The 19,459-nt window shown below is 48.6% G+C and overlaps 2 protein-coding genes across 2 annotated transcripts; one reads left to right on the top strand and one right to left on the bottom strand.

Annotated features, from left to right (window-relative positions):
- Positions 1–65: 65 nt before the first annotated feature.
- On the top strand, positions 66–9,184 carry UBE2A (ubiquitin conjugating enzyme E2 A). Its single transcript, XM_027687350.1, has 6 exons — positions 66–319; positions 656–736; positions 849–874; positions 6,115–6,204; positions 7,252–7,340; positions 7,733–9,184. Exons 1-6 carry the CDS (start codon positions 276–278, stop codon positions 7,859–7,861), a joined length of 459 nt encoding a protein of 152 aa, XP_027543151.1. The 5' UTR covers positions 66–275; the 3' UTR covers positions 7,862–9,184.
- Positions 9,185–10,695: 1,511 nt separating this feature from the next.
- Positions 10,696–19,252, bottom strand: NKRF (NFKB repressing factor). Its single transcript, XM_027687301.1, has 3 exons — positions 18,922–19,252; positions 15,578–15,699; positions 10,696–13,514 (listed from the first exon to the last, which is right to left on the bottom strand). The coding sequence occupies exons 1-3, from the start codon at positions 19,125–19,127 to the stop codon at positions 11,518–11,520; spliced, it is 2,325 nt and encodes a 774-aa protein (XP_027543102.1). The 5' UTR covers positions 19,128–19,252; the 3' UTR covers positions 10,696–11,517.
- Positions 19,253–19,459: the final 207 nt, after the last annotated feature.

The following is a 19,459-nucleotide window of genomic DNA, read 5'->3' as shown; positions in this document are numbered from 1 at the left end:
CCGCGGTGGTTCAGGCTGGCTGGGGGCTCCGCCACATCCGGCTCCTCCTCCCCCCCCCGCGCCGTTGGTACATCCCGGGACCGTCCGGCAGCCGGCGCAGGAGTCGGTGCAGCTTAGGCTCTCCCCCCCCCCCCCGCGCCCGCCGCAGTGGTAGAGGCTGCGATCGCTCCTGTCGGTCAGCGCCGCCGCCGCCGCCTCAGTCGGAGCTCGAACCGCGCCCGGCGCCCCGCGCTCCCTCCGGCAGTGTATGCCTGAGCTATAACCCTCAGCCCGCCATGTCCACTCCGGCCCGTAGGCGCCTCATGCGGGACTTCAAGAGGTACCGAGGCCGCGGGCCGAGGGAAAGGGGTGGGGGGGCGGGCGTTAGGAGGACGAGGGGCCCAGCGCTGTCGGGGGAGGAGGGGGCAGCACAACATGGCGGCGGGGCAGGGCGCGCTCCGCTGGTGGCGTAGCGCGGGCGGCGCTGCCCGGCGCGGGTTACGCCGTTTGCGCAGCGCGGCCGCCGCCGGCCCGGGTTACGCTGCTGGCGCAGCCGCTGGCCCGGGTACGGTGTTTGCGCAGGGCGGCGGCCCCGGGCCGGGTTACGCCGTTTGCGCAGCCCCGGGCCGGGTTACGCCGCTGGCGGGGCCGCCCTCACGGTCCCTGTGTCCCGCAGGCTGCAGGAGGATCCCCCGGCCGGGGTGAGCGGGGCCCCCTCCGAGAACAACATCATGGTGTGGAACGCCGTCATCTTTGGGTGAGTCGGCGCGGCCGGGGGCGGCGGGGCCGCAGGGGCCGCTCGGCCGCCGCGCGGGGGTCGGAGCCGGGCTGCCCCGGGGTAACGCTGTGCTTTGCTTTCCCTCCTCCAGGCCCGAGGGGACCCCTTTCGAGGACGGTAAGTGCGGCGTGCGGGGCCCGTGGTTGGCGTTCTGGGGGCAAAACTGGTGCGGTTTGACACGGCCTTGGTGTCACTGCCTTGGTGTCACTGCCGTGGACTCTGCAACAGGTGTGGGCCCGGGGGTGGAGGGGGGACATGGGTCACGTTCACCTGACCGCACACCCGTGTGCTTGACTTAAGTAAATAGCCTTTTTTTTTTTTTTTCCCCTTACCCCCACTTCCAAAAACTGATGTAGATTTAGATTGCTGTGCTGATTTACTGAGACAGACAGATTAGCTTGTAGGGTCTTGCTTGTAGTCGCGAAGTCTGGCTGTCCTAAACCTAATTTAATGTAACATTTTAAGGCTCTTCAAGTTTTTCTGTTGAACCCTGGACTGTGTTTTTAGGGACACTCGTATTTGGAGAACCATCAAAATCCTGGTATAGAACCGTTGTCTTTTGTTTGAGTTCTGTGTTTCTTTTCTGGTGCTGGAAGTGTTTTGTGAGTAAGTCCCAACGTGAGTCAGCTGAAGTAGGAAATGGGCTGCATGTTTGAGGAAGTTCAGAACAGTTGGGTTGGGGGTTTTTTTGGCATTTACTTCAGTCTGCTACAATTGTTACTATTCAGGGCTTAAGATTAAAAGGACTTTTTAACTCTAAAAGCTGACTAAATAGGTCCTGGTAACATACCTGTAGTTTGCATCTGGCCTTATTGCCTTTGATAGGTTTGCAGGTGCTGTATGAATACTTCAGCATCTTGTGAAAACCTGTTAGACATGAAATACTGTCTAACTGAAATCAGTGATGCATTTTTTTTTTAAGATATTTTCAGTGCAGGCTATAATTAATCTTAGATCTCTGTGACTCATGACAAAAGCATAGGAAAAATTCCTTAACTCTTTTATGTTGTTCTTGGCTAACTCCCATGTCTCTGTTTATCCTCGGAGGTAGCACCTGTGGACATGCCTCTAAACTGCAGATTGTTTTTCTCTGTGAAGATTTTAAATATCTCAAGCCTAAGAAAACTGCAAAGATTCCAGTTACATTTTTTAATGTATTTGGTTAGTTGTTTGCTGTAGTAGCTGCTTCAGCAGTCTAATGTTTAGAACTTAAGTGTTCGATAACATTGTATTATAGAACAGATAGACTAAATACATTTTGTTATCTCATCTTATAACCTTTAAAGAAGGCTCCCTTAAACTTCTGTGAGGGTTGTTAGAGCTGCTTAGGCTCTTGGAGCACTGCTGCTAATGGAGTGATTCACTGTTTGGAGCAGAAAGCTGTCTCCTTGCAGTGTGCTAAAATGCAGGTTGTTTCCATGCTCAGGCTCTTCCAGCTCAGTGTGTGGTTAACAGATGCTATAAGGGCTTTTTTTCCATACGTTTCCATTTAGTTGCAGAAGGTTGAAGACTGCTTTTGAGAGCCCTGACATATTGATTTCCTCTGTGCTTTCTGTGGCAGCATCATTTTTTTATCTCAGATGCCGAGGATGTGTTGGACTTGCAGCAGTTTGAGGTTCAGGCAGATGCTTGAGGCTGCTGCTGTCCTGCTTTGGTTGATCTTGTAATCTCAGGGTGTGATGGATTGCTCTTTTCATAGCAAAGTGTGTGTTTTCACACCGTGCTCAAGAAAACAGATGTGTCTTGTGTTGCAGGATATCTGCTTATCTCCTCTTCTCTGGACATATCTTGTGCTAGATAACAAAACACTAAGTGGTGCCTGGAGATATGGCATTATTGGTGCCTCAGCTGTGCTTTTCCATTAAGTGAGTAGAGTAGCACAGCTCAGATAATGGTAGTGCAGTCCAGCTTAATGTAGGTAAAATTTAAGGGAATTTTAATTTAACAGCATGCTAGTTTGGGCTTATTTTGTAACTGTGCAGGCCCCTGGGAGTCAAAGGTACACTGAAACTCTGTAATCTTTCTCATGAAGCCTTTGAGGTCAGTGCTTCAGAAGTTGCTTTTGTATTTTTGGTTTTAGGCACTTTCTGTTGATGCTGTAAGACTTCAGGTAGCTTAGTTCTTGTGAAAGTAGCCTATGAAGTTTTGGGGTTTTTGTTAAAACCAATGTGTAATAACTCCAACATCGTGAGAATTACTGTTCTTTATCCTCCCTCTGCTGAGGCCCTTCCCCAGTCCCAGCTTCTGAGTGTCTGGACTGCAAACCCGAAGTTCAAACATGTTTGTTTACTTGCTGTGCAACATACTGCAGCTAACATCCCTCCTTCTCCACCCCCAGACTTTGGAGGGTGTTTTCACAACTCAGTGTTCAGGCTGGCTCAGCTTAGGAGCAACCACTAATTCAGATCAGCAGCATAACTTCCATCTTCTCGTTGAAGAGGATTCGATTGCAGGTGTCTGCAGTAGTACCCTGGGGATATTTATCCTCCCCTTCACCATATTTCTAAGAATCTATATGTGTGTGGCATCTAAAGTGGTAGTGCTGGCACAGCCATGGAAGCCCAGGCTCTCCCAGTCTTTCAGACCTGTTTCTCTGAAACTGGATGACAATAATGTGGTCAGTGCAGGATTCATGGCTTGGAGAGAGTTAAGTAACAGCTTTTGTAGTATCCTGCCTTGCTGTCGTCATGCAGGAGACTGGAACAGAGAAAGCAAGGCATTTGTGTGTTGTGGTTTGTTCCTTGCTTGTGGAATATGGAGTGTGTATCCTCATGCGGGAGCAGAAGAGATTGTTCCTGCTCTGTGGGCAGTGGAGTGGAGGGGCTGCTCTCACTGCCTGCAGTCAGGGGGCCCAGCAGGGGCACAGGGTCTGCTCTGGGGACTGCTGGGGCCAGCACGTGGGTTGTGCAGAGGCTTCTGTTAGCCCTGTCAGAGACTCAAATCCTGAGGCAGGAGAAGCTGATCAACAAGGTGAGTACAGGAGAGAAAAGAGAACGTTCTCCTCAGTGATGATCCCAATATCAATAATGACAGTGAATATGATAATTTATGTTTTTAAAATGGCTGTATAGGGTAAGTTGTGAGGAATACCAGTTGAAAGCTTTATGATTAGTGACAGACTGAGCACCGAAGGCCTCATCCCCAGCAGTGTGTGTTGTGATACCTGATTGACTTGTGTTGGTTTTCAGTGTGAGTGACCATTGGACTTTGGTTTGTCAGATGTCTGGATTTGCCCTTTACTAAAGCTCAGCAACGAGGTGTTGCGTACTGGGGAGCTGTTCCAAAGAGCCATTGCCACTCTGGGCCTTGATGTGGAAATCTGAGTAGGGAGATACTCCAGCTGGACACTGCCCCTCGCTCAGATTTGTGTTTAAAGTAATGCTGTCCTGCCTCTGGTGAGACAAAAGCTTCCCTTTCTTTCAGTAGTTTTAAATAGATTCTAAGACCAAACTGCCTGTTACTGCCCTTGGGCTGTCTTGTCTGTCCCTTCTGCTCCCACTTCAGGCAGAGTTCCAGACCAGCATTCATTGGCTCAAGTGTGCTCGTTGAACTCTACCCTGTGATGGTTTGTGCTCAGTTTTCAGCCTGCTGCTTGCTTAGTCACTCCTCCTTCCTCAGGAGGAGGTACTGAGAACCAGAACTGGGGCAGGGAATCTCTGAAATTCAGAATCACATCTCTAAGCATTTCGTTCTAAAAGGCCAGCATTGCTTGGGACTGTCACCATGTAGGGAAGGAAAAGTAGCCCTGACCTGATGTTTGCAGCTGGTAGAAGTTGTTACTAACTTCCCAGTACTGGCTTGCAAACTGATCTCAGACCTGGCTCTGTGCTTCTGGACTAGCTGGGGTAAAGCTTGAAAGCCCCACTGCAGACTTCCATTAACTTGAACAGTCTTAACTATATTGTTCTGGTTTTTTTTGTTTCACATTAAGATAGCATGGTGTTGGCTTTGTGCTCTTATATTGTTAGGCTGCTAATAAAAAACAAACATGCAAAAACTTATTTTTAGGGTGTTGAGACTTCCCACTGCTGTAGGGAAAGCACTGAGGCATCTGTGCTGTGTCTTCATTTGCAAACTGGAATGTCAAAGCAATGACCTTCATTTCTTGCAACTCAGTGTTACAGTTTATCTCCTTACAAAGAAAGGAGTCCCTGGGAGATACTGCAGGTCCTTGCTGATCTGAAAAGAAAATGGGGGGAAAAAAATCTGTTCTCTGGCTGCCAGTTGTTGGTACATGTTTGCCAGCCAAAGAAAGGAATAACTTCATTATATTAGTGCTGGAAATCTCCCTCGTAGCAGGAAGCAAAGACACTGAGTGTGAGGGGGTGGAGGGAACTTGACCTCTCACTGATACATAAGAATTCCTTTTGAAAAAGGCAGTGTGTCCACCCTGGCAGCTTGTTACAGCTCCTACTGTAAGGTGCAGTCCTCCTACAGAAGAGCTGTATATTTATATGAAGGTGCTTCAGAGGTTTCCAGGCATACCCAGGCCCTTCCTGAGCTGCCACCCGGGCTGGTTGCTCTCAGGTGATATCGTGGTTAGGAGAAGCTCACAGGGTCTGCAGTGGAGTGTGTGAGTTCTTTAGTTATCCATCTGAATCAGAGCAGTCCTTAATCCCCTGGACCCATATGTGTGCAGCTTAGTTGACAGACTTCTTATTCTCAGATTGTCACAGCCGGAGGAGAAGGGCTAAAATAACTTACGTTGGTGCAGGCTGTTAAAATGGTTGGAGTGGGACTCAGCTGCAGTTTTCTGTTTCTGCTTAATCAGTCTTTCTCCAAGGAAGACCAGTTAGTGTGAAATAAATGGCGAGATTTTTATTTTGAATTGTTGGATTTGGATGCTGCATTCAATACTGCTTTTCTGCAATAAGATCTGATTACCTCAGAGTTGTTGAGAAACATGATTTTTTGTTTTTAAATGCAGAGAAAATAAATAAGAAGGTCCTTGTCATGACAGCACATTCCATAGATAGGACTTACCGAATCCCGGCTGTTACGCAGATGGTTATACACCCACTAGTGTTGTTTGTACAGTGTGCAGGGATTGGGCTCTGTGAAAGAAAACCTCATGGGCAGACTTAATTCCTCACACAGACCCTTTGACTGAGTTGGTGGTTTTGGCAGTAGAAGTCACGGGACATACTCTTGTACCAGCACTGTCTGGGACTTCAGCACTAATGATTAACTCCAAGGGAGTAGAAGAATGGCTGTAGGGCTGCCCAGTCTGTGTTCCATGTCCAGCATGTGTGTGTGAGCACAACAGTATCAGTGTGTGTTGTGGAGGGATGCTACTTACTCATCCCTTGTATAAATTCTTGTTGAATAAAGGTTGCTTATCTCTTTTTCAACTCCAGGAACTTTCAAACTTACAATAGAATTCACAGAAGAATACCCGAATAAGCCACCTACTGTTAGATTTGTCTCTAAAATGTTCCATCCAAATGGTAAGTACTTACACAATGACTGGTTTTACTTCTGTTTTGTTGGGTTGTAGGGGTCTTTTGGGGGGTGGGGAGGAGGAATTTTGTTGTTTTGGGGTGATTTTTTGTTGTTATAGCTGGCTTTAGAAAAAGGTCTAATTATTATAAAAGTTTCCCCTATCTAATAAGGCAGCAAAATCCAGTGTGGGTCTGTGTAGTTTTGATGAGGATGGATACATGAGCAGTGCTCAGGCTTGAAACGAAAGGGGCAATAAAAGAAGCCTCTTAATTTTCAGGTGTTATACCCCAATACTGATGAGACTCTCTCAACTGTCTGTTGTTAAGCCTTACAGAAGAATGTTTTGTACTTAAATAGCAGTGCCTTGGACTTCTGTCTGTTGTACTGTAGATACAGCATAGTGATGCTGCTGAATGCAGCTGACTTCCATCTCTTCCCCAAAATCCCTGTAAGAGCAATGTATCATGAAGTGTAGTGTTACTCTCTACTATAGTTAGTCACAGTAAGATCGTTCAATAAATCCCCTTCCTTGGTAACTAAAGCTGGAGAGGTATCCCTGGCCTCCAAACAAATATCAGCTTTGTGAAGAAATACCTGAAACTTTCCAATGTGCAAGAGTGGGTACAGTGCAGGGAGGGAAGGTTCTCCTGTAGCTGCTGTGAGGAAGGTGACTGAACTCTGACTGATGTAGAGACTTCTTGGGGAAGCCTTGAGTGTAAACAGCTGTTTGCTAGTGTTCTTTATTTGGTTCACTTTTGGGTAGCTGAAGTTTTTTTGCCTTAAAATCTATTCGTGGTTTTCTATGGTAGTTGTTACAATGACACAGAGAAGTTGGCTGTTAGAGGGTTGAGTTTAAATACCTCAGGCAGCTGTTGGTGAGGAGCTTCACCACTTCCTACTTGCAGGCCTGTTGGCTGGATTGCAGTCTGTCAGATGCTATGGACTGTTGTAGCGTCTGTCTGAATGTAGGTTTTCAGCATCAGGCAATAGCAGGAAAAAGGCAGTAGCTGTACAATTTCTGTTTTAAGCTGTTCTCTTTGAACCTTTTCTAGTCTATGCAGACGGTAGTATATGTCTGGATATTCTTCAGAATCGTTGGAGTCCTACTTACGATGTCTCCTCCATCTTAACATCCATACAGGTAAAAGAACTCTGCATGAAAAGGTGGAACAAAATTAGGATGCTTTGACAAAAACAGCTCAGGAAAATTTTTTTTTCCCTCTCCCAATAGTCAGTATAGCAGCTGTACCTTGATACTGGCCCAGTGTGAATCCTTCCCAGGTGTAAATGGGCTGGGCAGTGACACAGGTGGGCACTGCAGGGACCCACCCAGGGATGCACTGCTTGGCTGTCACAGTCCCCTGAGCTGTGCAGTGACAGCGTAGCCAAAGCCTGTAGTGCCTTCCAGCTGCAGGAATGCAGTGTGCTGCACCCAGACTAACCTCCGTGCTCTGATTACAGTGGGTAGTTTACAGGACACATTGGAAAGTTGTGTACTTTGCAATGCCTAAGGATCTTTTTCTCTTTGCACAGTCTCTATTGGATGAGCCAAATCCGAACAGTCCAGCAAACAGCCAGGCAGCTCAGCTATACCAAGAGAATAAGCGGGAATATGAAAAACGGGTTTCTGCAATAGTAGAACAGAGCTGGCGTGACTGTTGACCCAGGATGATGCAAATGAACACTCTGTTGATGAGGAAAATAAACAAAGTGTCCGAGTCATCTTTTTCCTCCTAGCATTTACTTTGCAAGCAGAATAGCTGTTGTGCTGTTGCCACCCTCCCTTGCTGAAGCTTCTTCTCCTTGGACATCAGAACGCACCCACTTTGAAGTCAAACGTTCTGTACTTGGGTTACTTGCAAAAGAGTTACTGATGCTGAATTCATTTTCTGTGGTCCCTCTCCAGTCTTAGGGCAGTATTGTGCATTTCTGTAGTGTACACTAAGCTTTTAATTGTAATTGTGTTATACACAGTGATGCTTATGTGTAGCTTGATAAAAGGGATGTTTATATACATACACATTTTTTAACTGATATTAACTAAAGTGCTGATGTGTCCAGGCTGGTCACTTCCTCTACTATTGGTTTAGACCCCACTGCATTTGTAAGTATTGAGTGAAGAAATAACCTGTTTCCTTTTTGTATTGGTTTATCAACTCCTTACTCATGTTAAAAAAATCAACTCTTCAATTGATTCCAATTCAAAGATTTAGTAAGACCCTGGAATGCTTGTTACTTCTGCACTTCACATGCAAGATTCATGTACAGATCTACATAAATCACTTCAACTGTGGTACTTGGATCTTTACTGAGGGTGAGAAACAAGCCCTTTTATTATTATTATTATTATTATTATTTTAAAGGACATGCCTACAGAAACTGTCCGTAGGTTTCTATAGTCCTGTCACCAAGGCATTACTGGACAAAACCAGGTAGAGGTGTGGTACTCAGCAAAAGGCCTTCCATGTTAAGGAAGAGGTAAAACCTGACCTGTTCCAGCTGTGGAATTACTCTCCTCTGGTATCTTTCTCCTGCCCCTTATATTTAGCTGAGAAAGATTAAGTTCTTTGGGATCTAACTTTGTCTTGTGGAAAGTTTGAATTAAGTCCAGGGTAGGCACTCGAGTCTCTGCAGTTTCTGCTCTTTGTAGATGACCGCGTGGTTTGTGTGAGCTACTGCTGCATGCTTGAGTTTGTTCCCTTCAGTTTTATGAAAGTATTTTTTCAACTCTGAAAAAAAAACATTTGTAAGTCCAGACTCACTTTTTTTGTAAGGCAAGTTTGTACCTTTGGATACAGAACCTTAAGCAGCAGTGTGGGATGGAACCTACAATTGTGTTGTCCACTGTTCCAGTGTCTTTTGTGTGCACATTGGTCTGTTAGTTGAAAAGTATAACTTTGCACAAGTAACCCATGTAAGAAACTGTACATTTTTCAAAAGTTGTAAATAAAGTGTAACCTTAGTGCTTATTGTATAAATAGGCAAGAAGTGTATAACTGTGCTTATTTAACTGGGGTGGCAGCAGTGGGGTGTGGGATCAAGCTCCAGCACTGACATACTTCCCACTCAGGGCAGCAGCTGGAAGGGCCAAGTCACTCCCAGGTCACAGGAGCCCTCCTAGCAGTCCCTCCATTCTTGCATTTGTCTTGATAGTCACAAAAAACCACCGAAACAACAAAGTGGACTCAAGGCAGCCAGAAATGAGCTGCAGAAACACCAATCTCACCTTCCCCGCTTGCTCAGGCAAGGCCTTTATGCACGGCCTTTATTATAACCGTGGTGTCTCTCCCCAGCCCTGATGCTGCACAGACTCACTGGGGAGGGTGGGGCTGCTGCTCTTCAGCTCCCACAGGTAATGCCCCACCAGCCAAACCTACACCTCCACTCCAGGTCCTGCACGGGCACTGCGCTCAGCAGAGATGGGTCATGGCCACTTCCCAGGGCAGGAAAAGCAACACCCTGCCCTGCACAGGCTACACGGGCCCACTACCCTGACTTACAGCCAGTCCCCACCTCTCCCAAAAGAGGCATTTTTCATCCTGAACACCAGTGGTGCTCTCGCTGCTTTTCTTGGCATCAGCAAGCTCTGAAGACCTGCTGCATACCCGAGTTAGGGAGGGGGAGCTTCACTCCTGCTTGCAGGAATATCTCCCTAGAAAGTACCAGGCTTCTTCCACTCCTACAGCACCATCTGCTAGAGCCCAGCATTCCTGACAGCAGAATTCAGAACCAGAGAAAAGGAATAATGCACAAAAAACCCAAACAAAATGAAAAAAACAATCTACTTTCAGAATTAACTGCCACATTATTTTCCTACAGCAGGAGCAGCAGCAAGTTGTTACTTCAGCAGTCCAAGCTGGCAGAAGCTGTGCTGCAGCCAGGCAGGGAGAGGAGGGGATGCTCACTCTGCTTCCTGAGTGAGTCTCACCTGCCAGGGCATCCTGCAGGGATGAAAATGCCTCTAACTACACATCACCAGGAGCTCCTGCCTCAGCAATAGAGGAGTATTTAAAAAAGCGCTGGGAGTATTTACAAACAGAACAGGAGGTGGGGAAAAAAGGTAGAGGATGGTGTGGCAAATACAGGCAGCAGAAAACCAAAGGCGAGAGCTGAGACACAACAACAGGAGAACAAACAAAAACACTGCATGAGGACCGACTTAGTGGTACAGAACCATTGCTGACAGAAAAACCAGCACGCCTGACTCTGGGCTCTTCCAAGGCCAGTTCCTAACCTTTATGCTTCCCAAGCATGAAGTGAGTGTTCTCCAAGGCTCACAGAGCACCGTGTCCTGTGGTGCTGCTGGCAGAGCAGCACAGCCAGAGGTCAGCCTGCTTCCCTGGCACAGACAAAGCGTTCCGGCCTCCTGGAGAGCTGCCACACTCACACACGGGTCAGAGCAAGGCCACAAGGTCACTGGTGAAATGCCCTTGACAGGCACAAGCACAGGTACAGGGATGGAGCGGAGAAATAATCAGGCACAGATTTGGTTTTGCTCAGGATTAAAGAGCTGATATTCAAAGTAAAAAAATAAGTTATATAACAGTCCCCACAAGCTACATGAGCATCTTTGAGCGTGGGCTCTGCATTTACCTCCAGTTTTTACATTTCACACTTCACCATGGCATTTGCACATGTCAAGCAGTTCTCCAAGGTAGAAAGGCGCTGGAATTCTCTCAGTCCAATACGCTGGCCACGAAGGTGCCTTCAGTGATTCTCAGAATGGGAGACTCGGGGTAGAAATCTATGAATAAAACTGTACTGCTGGTTAAGGTTTACATACTGTACATACACACATGGCAGAGACAAGACCTCAATACATGTATTTCTCACAATTTTCACACTTTTTTTTATACAAAGTGTGACAAATCCTTTTTTTCCAGAAATAAAACTTTATTGTCATTAATATCAATTTTACATACAGGTTTATGCCCCCAGACTGCATTTCCTTTGTTTGTTTTAATTATTAAAAAAAAAAAGGCTTTTTTTTTTCCTTCCTTGTTCAAGAAGAATAATGGACCTATGATTTTAAATGATGTCAAATTCCTTCTCATTGGACATGTGTGTTTGCTATTACAAAACTATTAAAATGTGAAGGAACAAGTAATATCAAAGACACATACAGTAACTGCACTACTGCTTTTGGGTTGTGCTAATGTACTCGAACAGAACTCGATCGGTTCTAAACGCCTAACAACATTTTAGAAATTATATTGCCAAAGTAAAAGATGATATTATTACCCACAAGAAAAATGCAGCATCTTTCTTTAGTCGAGTGTCCAGGAAGCTCAGTCTCTGGTCTAAGGGGACACCTCACCTCAGTTTGCTTGGGGCATGATAAGCTCATAATGCCCAACCTGGCCTTCCTGCTTCAGCTGGTCTAACAGATCTTCCTTGCGCCGCTTCCTGCTCACCACCAAGTATCTGTTGTGTCCCTGCCCGTGGGATTTACTTTTAAGACCATATTTTTGGGCTATCTGATGTATCTGCTTCCGCTCATCCATGGTCAGTTCTCTAGAGAAAGTCAAGTCAATGTGACTGTCTGAGCGTGCATAGTTTCGAATGATCTCTTCAATATCTCTTTTAGCAATTCTGTTCACCCTTTCTACATCAAGCCCAAGTCCTTCCCTTTTAAATTGCTCTTTCACTGAAATAGGCTCTCTAATTCCTTCACCATCTTTCCCTAGGCCACCGCCTGTCCAGCCCATCTTTCTTAAAATTTGGTTCCCAATGTTGTCTTCTTTGATCTTCTGTTTGAAAGCCTCTTCTGCTGATCGACCCCGGATCTCATTTCTGGAGATGACGTCTTCGACGGTGCCTTTCTTCAGGTTATTAACAACAGTTGGCTGAGTCTTTTTGAGGATTTTCACGGCTTCCTCTGCTGCCTCATGCTTGACAGATTTCTTCACTCCAACTGCTTCTGCAATGAATTCATCCTCAAGCATCACCTTGCATTTCCATCGCATGCCTGTCATCCTCTCAAACACGTACTCCACCGTCATCTTGTTGAACTGGGCGGTGTCGTTCAGCGTACACACAGGATTGCTGGAGTTCTCATAGATCACCAGGTCCTTCAGGTCCTTCTTCCTCCCGGAGCCCCGCGATGAGCAGCCCACTTTCTGCACCTGGGTCACTTTGAGGGATGCTATATTTGACTGCATCTTCTGCAGGATTTTCAGGGCCTCCTCAGCTGCTGCGTGCTTGCTGGTCTTTTTCGTGCCAAACCCCTCGGCCAGGCAGTGATCTTGGAGATACACCTGACACCGCCACGAGCGGTTGGGCATCAATTCGTACTTATATTCAACAGACATTTTGTTGTATGAGGCAGAATTGTTCAGTATTCCTATTGCGTCACTGGCGTTCTCCGTGAGGACAAAACTAGTCCAGTGTTTGTTGGTATTGGCGGAACCTTTCACGGCTTCAGTACCAGGTTGCATTGGGACACAGTCCCTGTTGGCAACTACGAACTCCTCGTGAGGCTTGAGAGCAGGAGGGAAATCCGTGCGACACACGCCCGCCTCGCACACCACCAGGTCCTCGTGGTAGGTGTGCTTGAACTTCCGCTGGACAACTCGAACTTCCACGGACTTCTTCAGCAGCTTCACTGCCTGCTCCGCGGCTCGATCCCGGGACCCGTTCTTGCTGCCGGCATAGCCAGTGGCCAGGTAGACATTCTGACATCGCACTTCACAGGCAAAGCCATCTGTCAGGAGCTTCTTGCTCTTGGGGAGGTCAGCAGGGGCGATCTCTTTCAGAGGAACATAAATATATTCAGGATTTGTCTTGCATGCCTGAATCGAACGTGTCAAAAGATACGTGAAGTTAATTTTATCAGTCCCAGTGTTTGCATCTGGGTTGGCGAGATTTTTCCAGACAGCTGCTGACAGTTTCTCCATAAAGCTCTGCTTCAGCATTATTGCTGACGGAGGGAAAGTCTCTGATGCAGATGGGGCAGTTGAAGGGGAAACAGAAACCTGCAACGAGCTGCTTGTGGTAGAGTCCACACTATTCACAGCCCTCTTGGCTGCTGCTGCTGCTGCTGCCGGGCCTGCAAAGCCTAACCCAGCTGTGCCGGAGAGCTGGGGATCCACGTCCCGTGCATTCACAAGAGAATTTGTACAGTTTTCAGCTGGCTGTGCCATGCTGTTTGTATTTGCCTCCTGGTTCACCTCCTGTGTTTGGTTATCCAGAGAACTGTCCTTCTTGCCATCCTTCTCAGCACTGGTGACAAAGTGTATGGGTTCAAAACGTGGTCGCACTCGGAACTTGGGGACCACCTTCTTGGGCGGTTCAGGAACCTCCTCTGGCTCTGGACCTACGAAATGGAAGAAAATTACACAATTACCAATATGTGCATGACAGGGAGGCAATGTTTTCAGAGAGTGATCTCCAGGAGGAGCCTGCGGGCTCTGAACACAGGATTCCCACTCCTTAGCCAAAACCCAACAGGTTTCTTTCCAAAGACATTCACAATTGATCAAAGACGACCAGTCATCCTTGTGCAGGTCACTACAGTGGTATTTCCACCTTCACAACTACCACACAAAAATCTTTACCTATTTAGTTACACGATGCAGCCCCCCAGCACTGCCCACTGAACCCATCCGGTAATTTCTGAAGTTAATCCATTAAAAGCTACTAAAACAAGTAAAACTACAAGACAGAACACCAGAGCAGGACAGAGCCTCAGCTCTGACTGCTGCATGGTTGTGGAATGATCTCAGATAAACTACTTCATCTTCAGGTCTTCTCATCTGAGGGGGAACACAGTGAGACTGAACCCTCCTTTCCAAAACACACAGGGTTGTTACTGGCTTTGACATTTTCTGTCAAAGTAATTGCTTTTGGCTAAAGGGCACCAAACAAAAGGACACCAAACATGGAGAAATCTGCCCAAGTGGCAGTGGCTGGGGGCCCCATTATACATTACTGAGAGACCTCTTGTTCCTTCACCAGAAGAAATGCTAATGAGGCAGACTATCCTGACACGCACAGCGACTCCAGAAAAGGAGAACCAAACAGCTGACAAGCAAATATGTAACATCTAAGAGATGGTTATACAAGACTTCTGTGAAAGATTTAGCCCCCACACGCTGACGTGGTACATGTGTGTAATTTCATCGGGGGAGCAAAAGGCCACCTCAGTGCTGGGAAATGCTGCCTGATCCAGGGCCAACGTGTGCACTGTAATATAGGTCAGGCAGCACATCTGTCTAGACATCAACCACCAGAGCATGGTTATCATGGCCCAGCTCCCTGCAGGTGAAAACAATGCTCTGCATACAGCATAAACAGCCCCTCCTTCCTATTTAAATCAGGTGACAAAGCTCTTACACACACGTTACATCCTTTGGCCATCAGTTCTGATCAATTATGGCAACGTTTCCATTTCTTGCTCTGTTTGTATTTTGATGGTTGCACTGCAGCAGCACCTAAAGGCTCTCGCCAGGAGAACAGCTCTTTATGCTGTCTGTGCAACATGCCACAGAGAAACCCTCCTCTCAGAGCTGCTGCCTGTGACAGTCAAAACATAGGAGAAAAGCAGTATTTATCTCAGTTTTACAGCTGGCCCATGGAAGCACAGAAAGACTGCTGGCTGTCAAAGTAAGGGAAGCAACAGTGGCAGAGTTAGGGATTATATCCAAGCCTAGAAGAGTCCTGTGCTTCACATAGGATACATACGTTTGTGCTGCACACAGCCACAGTGCTGGCTGACCCAAGGGCCTGCCTGCACCCACACCACACACAGGGGCACAACTCCCACCCCTCTCCGGAGGGAGGGCAGGCAGCTCTGAAGGTGCTGCAGAGAAGCCAGCAGACAGAGCCTGTTGAACTACCAGCCTCCTCTGCCTGCTGCATTTCCTCCACTGGAAAAGCTACAGCTGGAACACTGATCCCTGCGCTCATGGGACTGGGCTGACACAGGCAGGACTCTTCCATTCCAGTAGGGAATTAAAAAGAACAAAACCAAAACTAGACATCATCTCACCCCTCCTCCCCACAATTCTCCAGGAAGGTCATAACTCAAAATCAATGAGCTGAACTCCACATCTCCACATACATGTACAACCACTCCTTGGGTTAGAACACCACCTCACAGGAATTTCATTACACAGATTTGATTCCCAACACTATCCCTAGAGAAAACCAATTACCTGATAATCTAAATGAAAAATGGCATTTTCTTAACCAAAGAGAGAACTCTGCATGAATTATGCACACGGCAGAGGAGGGGGAGCAGCTGCAGTCCAGCAGAGCACGTCACGGATACATCTCCCCAGTTTGCCCTGTCAGCTGCCACTGCCCTCCCCACACTCCCACTGATGTCCACCAGACAGGGACAGGGAAGGGGTCTCTGATACAGGCACAAATACTCACTGTCTGATGGGGAGCGGTGTCTCTTGAGCTTCCTGCTGGGAACCAACTCGTACGTCCTCGTCTCGCCGATGTCGATGCCTTCGGCCATCTTGAGAACCTTCTCCATGACCTGCACGCTGTATCTGTGTGGATCCAACAGCAAACCACCTGAGAGCTGGTCCCACGGGCAACACACACATGCACACACGAGCTTCTGTTATGTAAAACGAGAACTAAGGCTGCCTGGGACACAGCAGCTCGTGCAAGGGAGACACTCCCTTGATTCTGCTGGAGCAGAGCTGAGCACTGTCCCCCTGCCATGGCCAGTCCAGCATGGGCAGAACCCACACCAGCTGAGGGGGCTCTCTTGGGAGTAACAAACCACGCAGCCACCACACTGACAGTGTTCTACACTGAAATTTAAATACATTATCTGACAAAATACAGTACTTGGCAGAGCTACTAGGAGCACTAAGGAACACAGGGTGTGGAGAAGGAGGAGCAGCTTCAGTGAGCTAAGCTCAGGAGCTCAGGTTGGCACTGGAGTCCCGTGTGGGGCAGCAGCCATAGCCTGCACATCAGCAACACCACAATCAGGTGACAGAGGCACTGCTCAGCCTTCGTCGACCACTCTTTAAAAAGCCAGACTAAATTCTGGCTTGGTGCTGTAACCAAAATGTTTCAGATCCCCGAGCCACGATGGAGGTGAGGAGACTGTAACGCCCCAAGCAAACCCTGACCCTGCCACAGCACTCAGGGTTCTGCACAGGTGGGACTTGCACAGCACAGCCCCGTCCCTCTCCAGCCCCATCCCTCTCGGCCTTACAGCCCCGACCAGCTCAGTTTTCCATTGCTCTGGGGATCTGTCACATGATTTCAAGCCATTTGCACACTGAACAGGAAAAAACCCCTAAACCTTTCTATCCAAGGATAACCTACAATCATGGTCTGAAAGAAGCCTCTGAGGACTTCACCCCATGGTTCAGAACGGAGAACAAGCTATGCTGCACCTGTTCCAAGTGTGCTCACCTTCCAAAGTCAGAAAGCATCAGGTCACCGCCCATGGACAGGAGTCTACAAGTGTCATGAAGTGCTGCAATAACTTGCACCAGCTTTTAAATACTACTGTTTCAAGGGCTCTGGAAATCCACTCACCCTCCACTTAAGAAATGCCCTTCCTGCTCCTGATTTAGAGGGCCAGGCAGAAATTAGATCCATTTAAATTCCTGGCTGAGAACTCTGAGCACACACTCCTGCAGTCCCAGCACAGCTCAGCCCCCAGTAGAGAGGCAGTGGAACTGTGCAGGGGAAGAAAATGCCAGGAGGGATCAAAGGGAGGCAGATAGTGGTGACACCCTCACCCTCTTGCAGCCAAAAGGGAGAGGGATGGGAATCTCTGTTCCTCTCTCTGGCTTACAGGGAAGAGGACAATACCCGTGATGGACAATGCTCCTTTCCAGCAGGGTGCAAGAACAGCTTAGATTTGACATGTGTCATTCTTCTTCACAAAGGACGGAGATCTTTGGGACACAGATTTTTGCCAAGGGGGCAGGGAAATCAACCAGTCCCAACATGTGTTTGTCTAACCTGGCCTTAGCAATCTCAGGCTGCGGAAACTGCATGTGGAGGCAGAGGAATCCCATGCCTCCAGTGCCTGACTGAAGTCTCCCTGGTTTGATTTTAATATATTACCCCTTACCCTGATCCCAGTAGCTGTAGAACATAATGCTTCCTCCTACACCATTCTGCAGCCACCTTGAACTTATCTGAGAACACAAACATCTTCTCTCATCCACCTCTAAACTAAATGGAGCCTTCTACTTAACTCCTTCCTCACAGACCATGTTTTCTAAGCCTTCTGGATATTCTCCAGATCACCTCCCAGCAGAACACTCACTCAGATTTCATCAGCAAAGACTTTGATCTGTATTTACTCTGACAAACAGGTTGTCTTCAGCCAGGAAGTAATCAACAATAGCAAAACAAAACAAAACAAAACAAAAACCCAAGCCCCACCAACTCAAAAATCAACCAGCAAACTTAAAGAGAAAACAACAAAAATCCCCCAAACTTTGAAGCTATTCACTTGATACAGCAACAACAGCTCTTCCCAAGCAGCAAAAAGCAGTTCCAGGGAACGCTGCAGGTCCCTCCCATTCCCAGACAATACTAAGCAAAGCTGGAATTGTCTTTAACAGCCCAGCATGTTCCCCTGCTGTGTGTTCCCGGCTGAGCACATGAGGAAACATCCTCACTGGTAATGGCTCCACATCCATCCTGCCCAAATTCCATCTCCCCTGAGAGCTACAGGTGAAGATGATCATCAGGCAAAGCAAGTGCACTTACAGGCTTAAACTCTATCAGTTCTTGGGATCTGAGCTCTTCACACACAGCTGTTCACTTACTTCTGTTACCAGCACTCTGTATCACTGCACCAACTCCCAAAAGCACTGGCACAAAAAAGGCCCCCCAAGACAACACACAAACGCATTAACATGAGCTGATGGCCCACGCAGCCTGTCTCTTAACACACTACTCAAGCTTGGGAATTGGAAGCTATTTTAAAATTATGTTTAATTTCAGTGCTTGCAGACCAGAACAGTTCAGTACTTGAACCAGAAAGGAACAAGGGAACAGGCAGATCTGTATTTAAGGATGCTGACTCCGCTCTGCACAAATGACACAAAGTATTCCCCCCACAGGGCTCCGGGACGGAACAGTAATCAAAGTCAGTTATGTGCTCTCAGCGCTCACAAGCTCCTCTGTCACTGCACAGCTTGCTGGAGTTGGTCTTTAAGCAGTTGGTTCTGCCCTTAAAGCCTCACGTCCACTTAAAAACAATCACAACAGCGGAGGTGTCGGTCGGAACGTGGGTGTCGTTTCTGCAGATCTCCAGTTCGGTTGGATTCTGGTAATCCTGATACAGGACTGCTTTCAGCCCACGGGCCTGTTTCTCCCAGAAAAGCCGAGAATTAAAGGCACTGTACAGGCTGCTTTATGCGGAGAGGGAAACTGCTCACTTAAATGACAAAGCACAGCATCACCAGCTTAACGAGTCCTGGGGGCGGGACATCTAGAACTACTTTCAAAACACAAATTAACTTTTCCAGCAGCTTGCTTCCCTCCACATGCAAACACGGGCATATCCGAGCAAAGAAAACTGTCCAGGAGCTGAAATTCTCCCGCATCAACCCGTTCCACCTCAGCCCTTCCGCGGTTATTTTTTAGAAGGCAGTTGGGGCCAAGACTCGGCCGGGACGGGAACCTGAGCCCCTTCTCCCAACGGCGGCGGCTCCAAGTTCTGCCCCGAGGCGGGACCCCCCGAGCCGCGCTGACCCCGCGCCGGGGGTGCCCCCGGGGCTCACCTGCAGCCCATGAAGACGTGGTTGGTCCAGAGCACGGAGAGCGCGAGCAGCTGGTCGATGGCGGCGCCGGGGTAGGCGGGCAGGTGTCGGAGGATGAAGCGGCGGCGCAGCGCCCATTGCCGCTCGGTCTCGTTGTACTGCCGCCACTGCTCCACCGCCGGCTCGGGCACCGCCTCCGGCTGCGGCTCGGCGGGCGGCGGCGCCATGGCGGGCAGAGGCCGCGGCGCCGGACCCCGCCGGGGGCGCGGACCCGCCAGGCCCGGGCGCGTTCGGCGGGACCAGGCCCCACGTGCGGACCAGGCCGCGGCGCGCTGCGGGCCAACGGGGAGCGCGGGCGCGGCCCGGCCTCAGCCGCCCCCCCTAGCCCCGCTGGCCGGTGCCGGTGCCGCCGCGGCCCCGCCGCCCCCGCCCGTCCCCCTCCTCGTCCCCGTCCCGGTCCCGTCACTCGCGCGGGGCCGAGCAGGGCGGCCCGGCCGGCACCGCCTCACGTGGCCGCGCGTCACGGTCGCGCGAGACGCCGCGAGACTCCGACACCATA

This window comes from Neopelma chrysocephalum, unplaced genomic scaffold (assembly GCF_003984885.1).
Source record: "Neopelma chrysocephalum unplaced genomic scaffold, ASM398488v2 Primary Assembly neopelma1_73b, whole genome shotgun sequence".
NCBI classification, from domain to species: domain Eukaryota; kingdom Metazoa; phylum Chordata; class Aves; order Passeriformes; family Pipridae; genus Neopelma; species Neopelma chrysocephalum.
The sequence above is the reverse complement of the archived record's forward strand: the minus strand, read 5'-3'. Positions and strand labels throughout refer to the sequence as shown.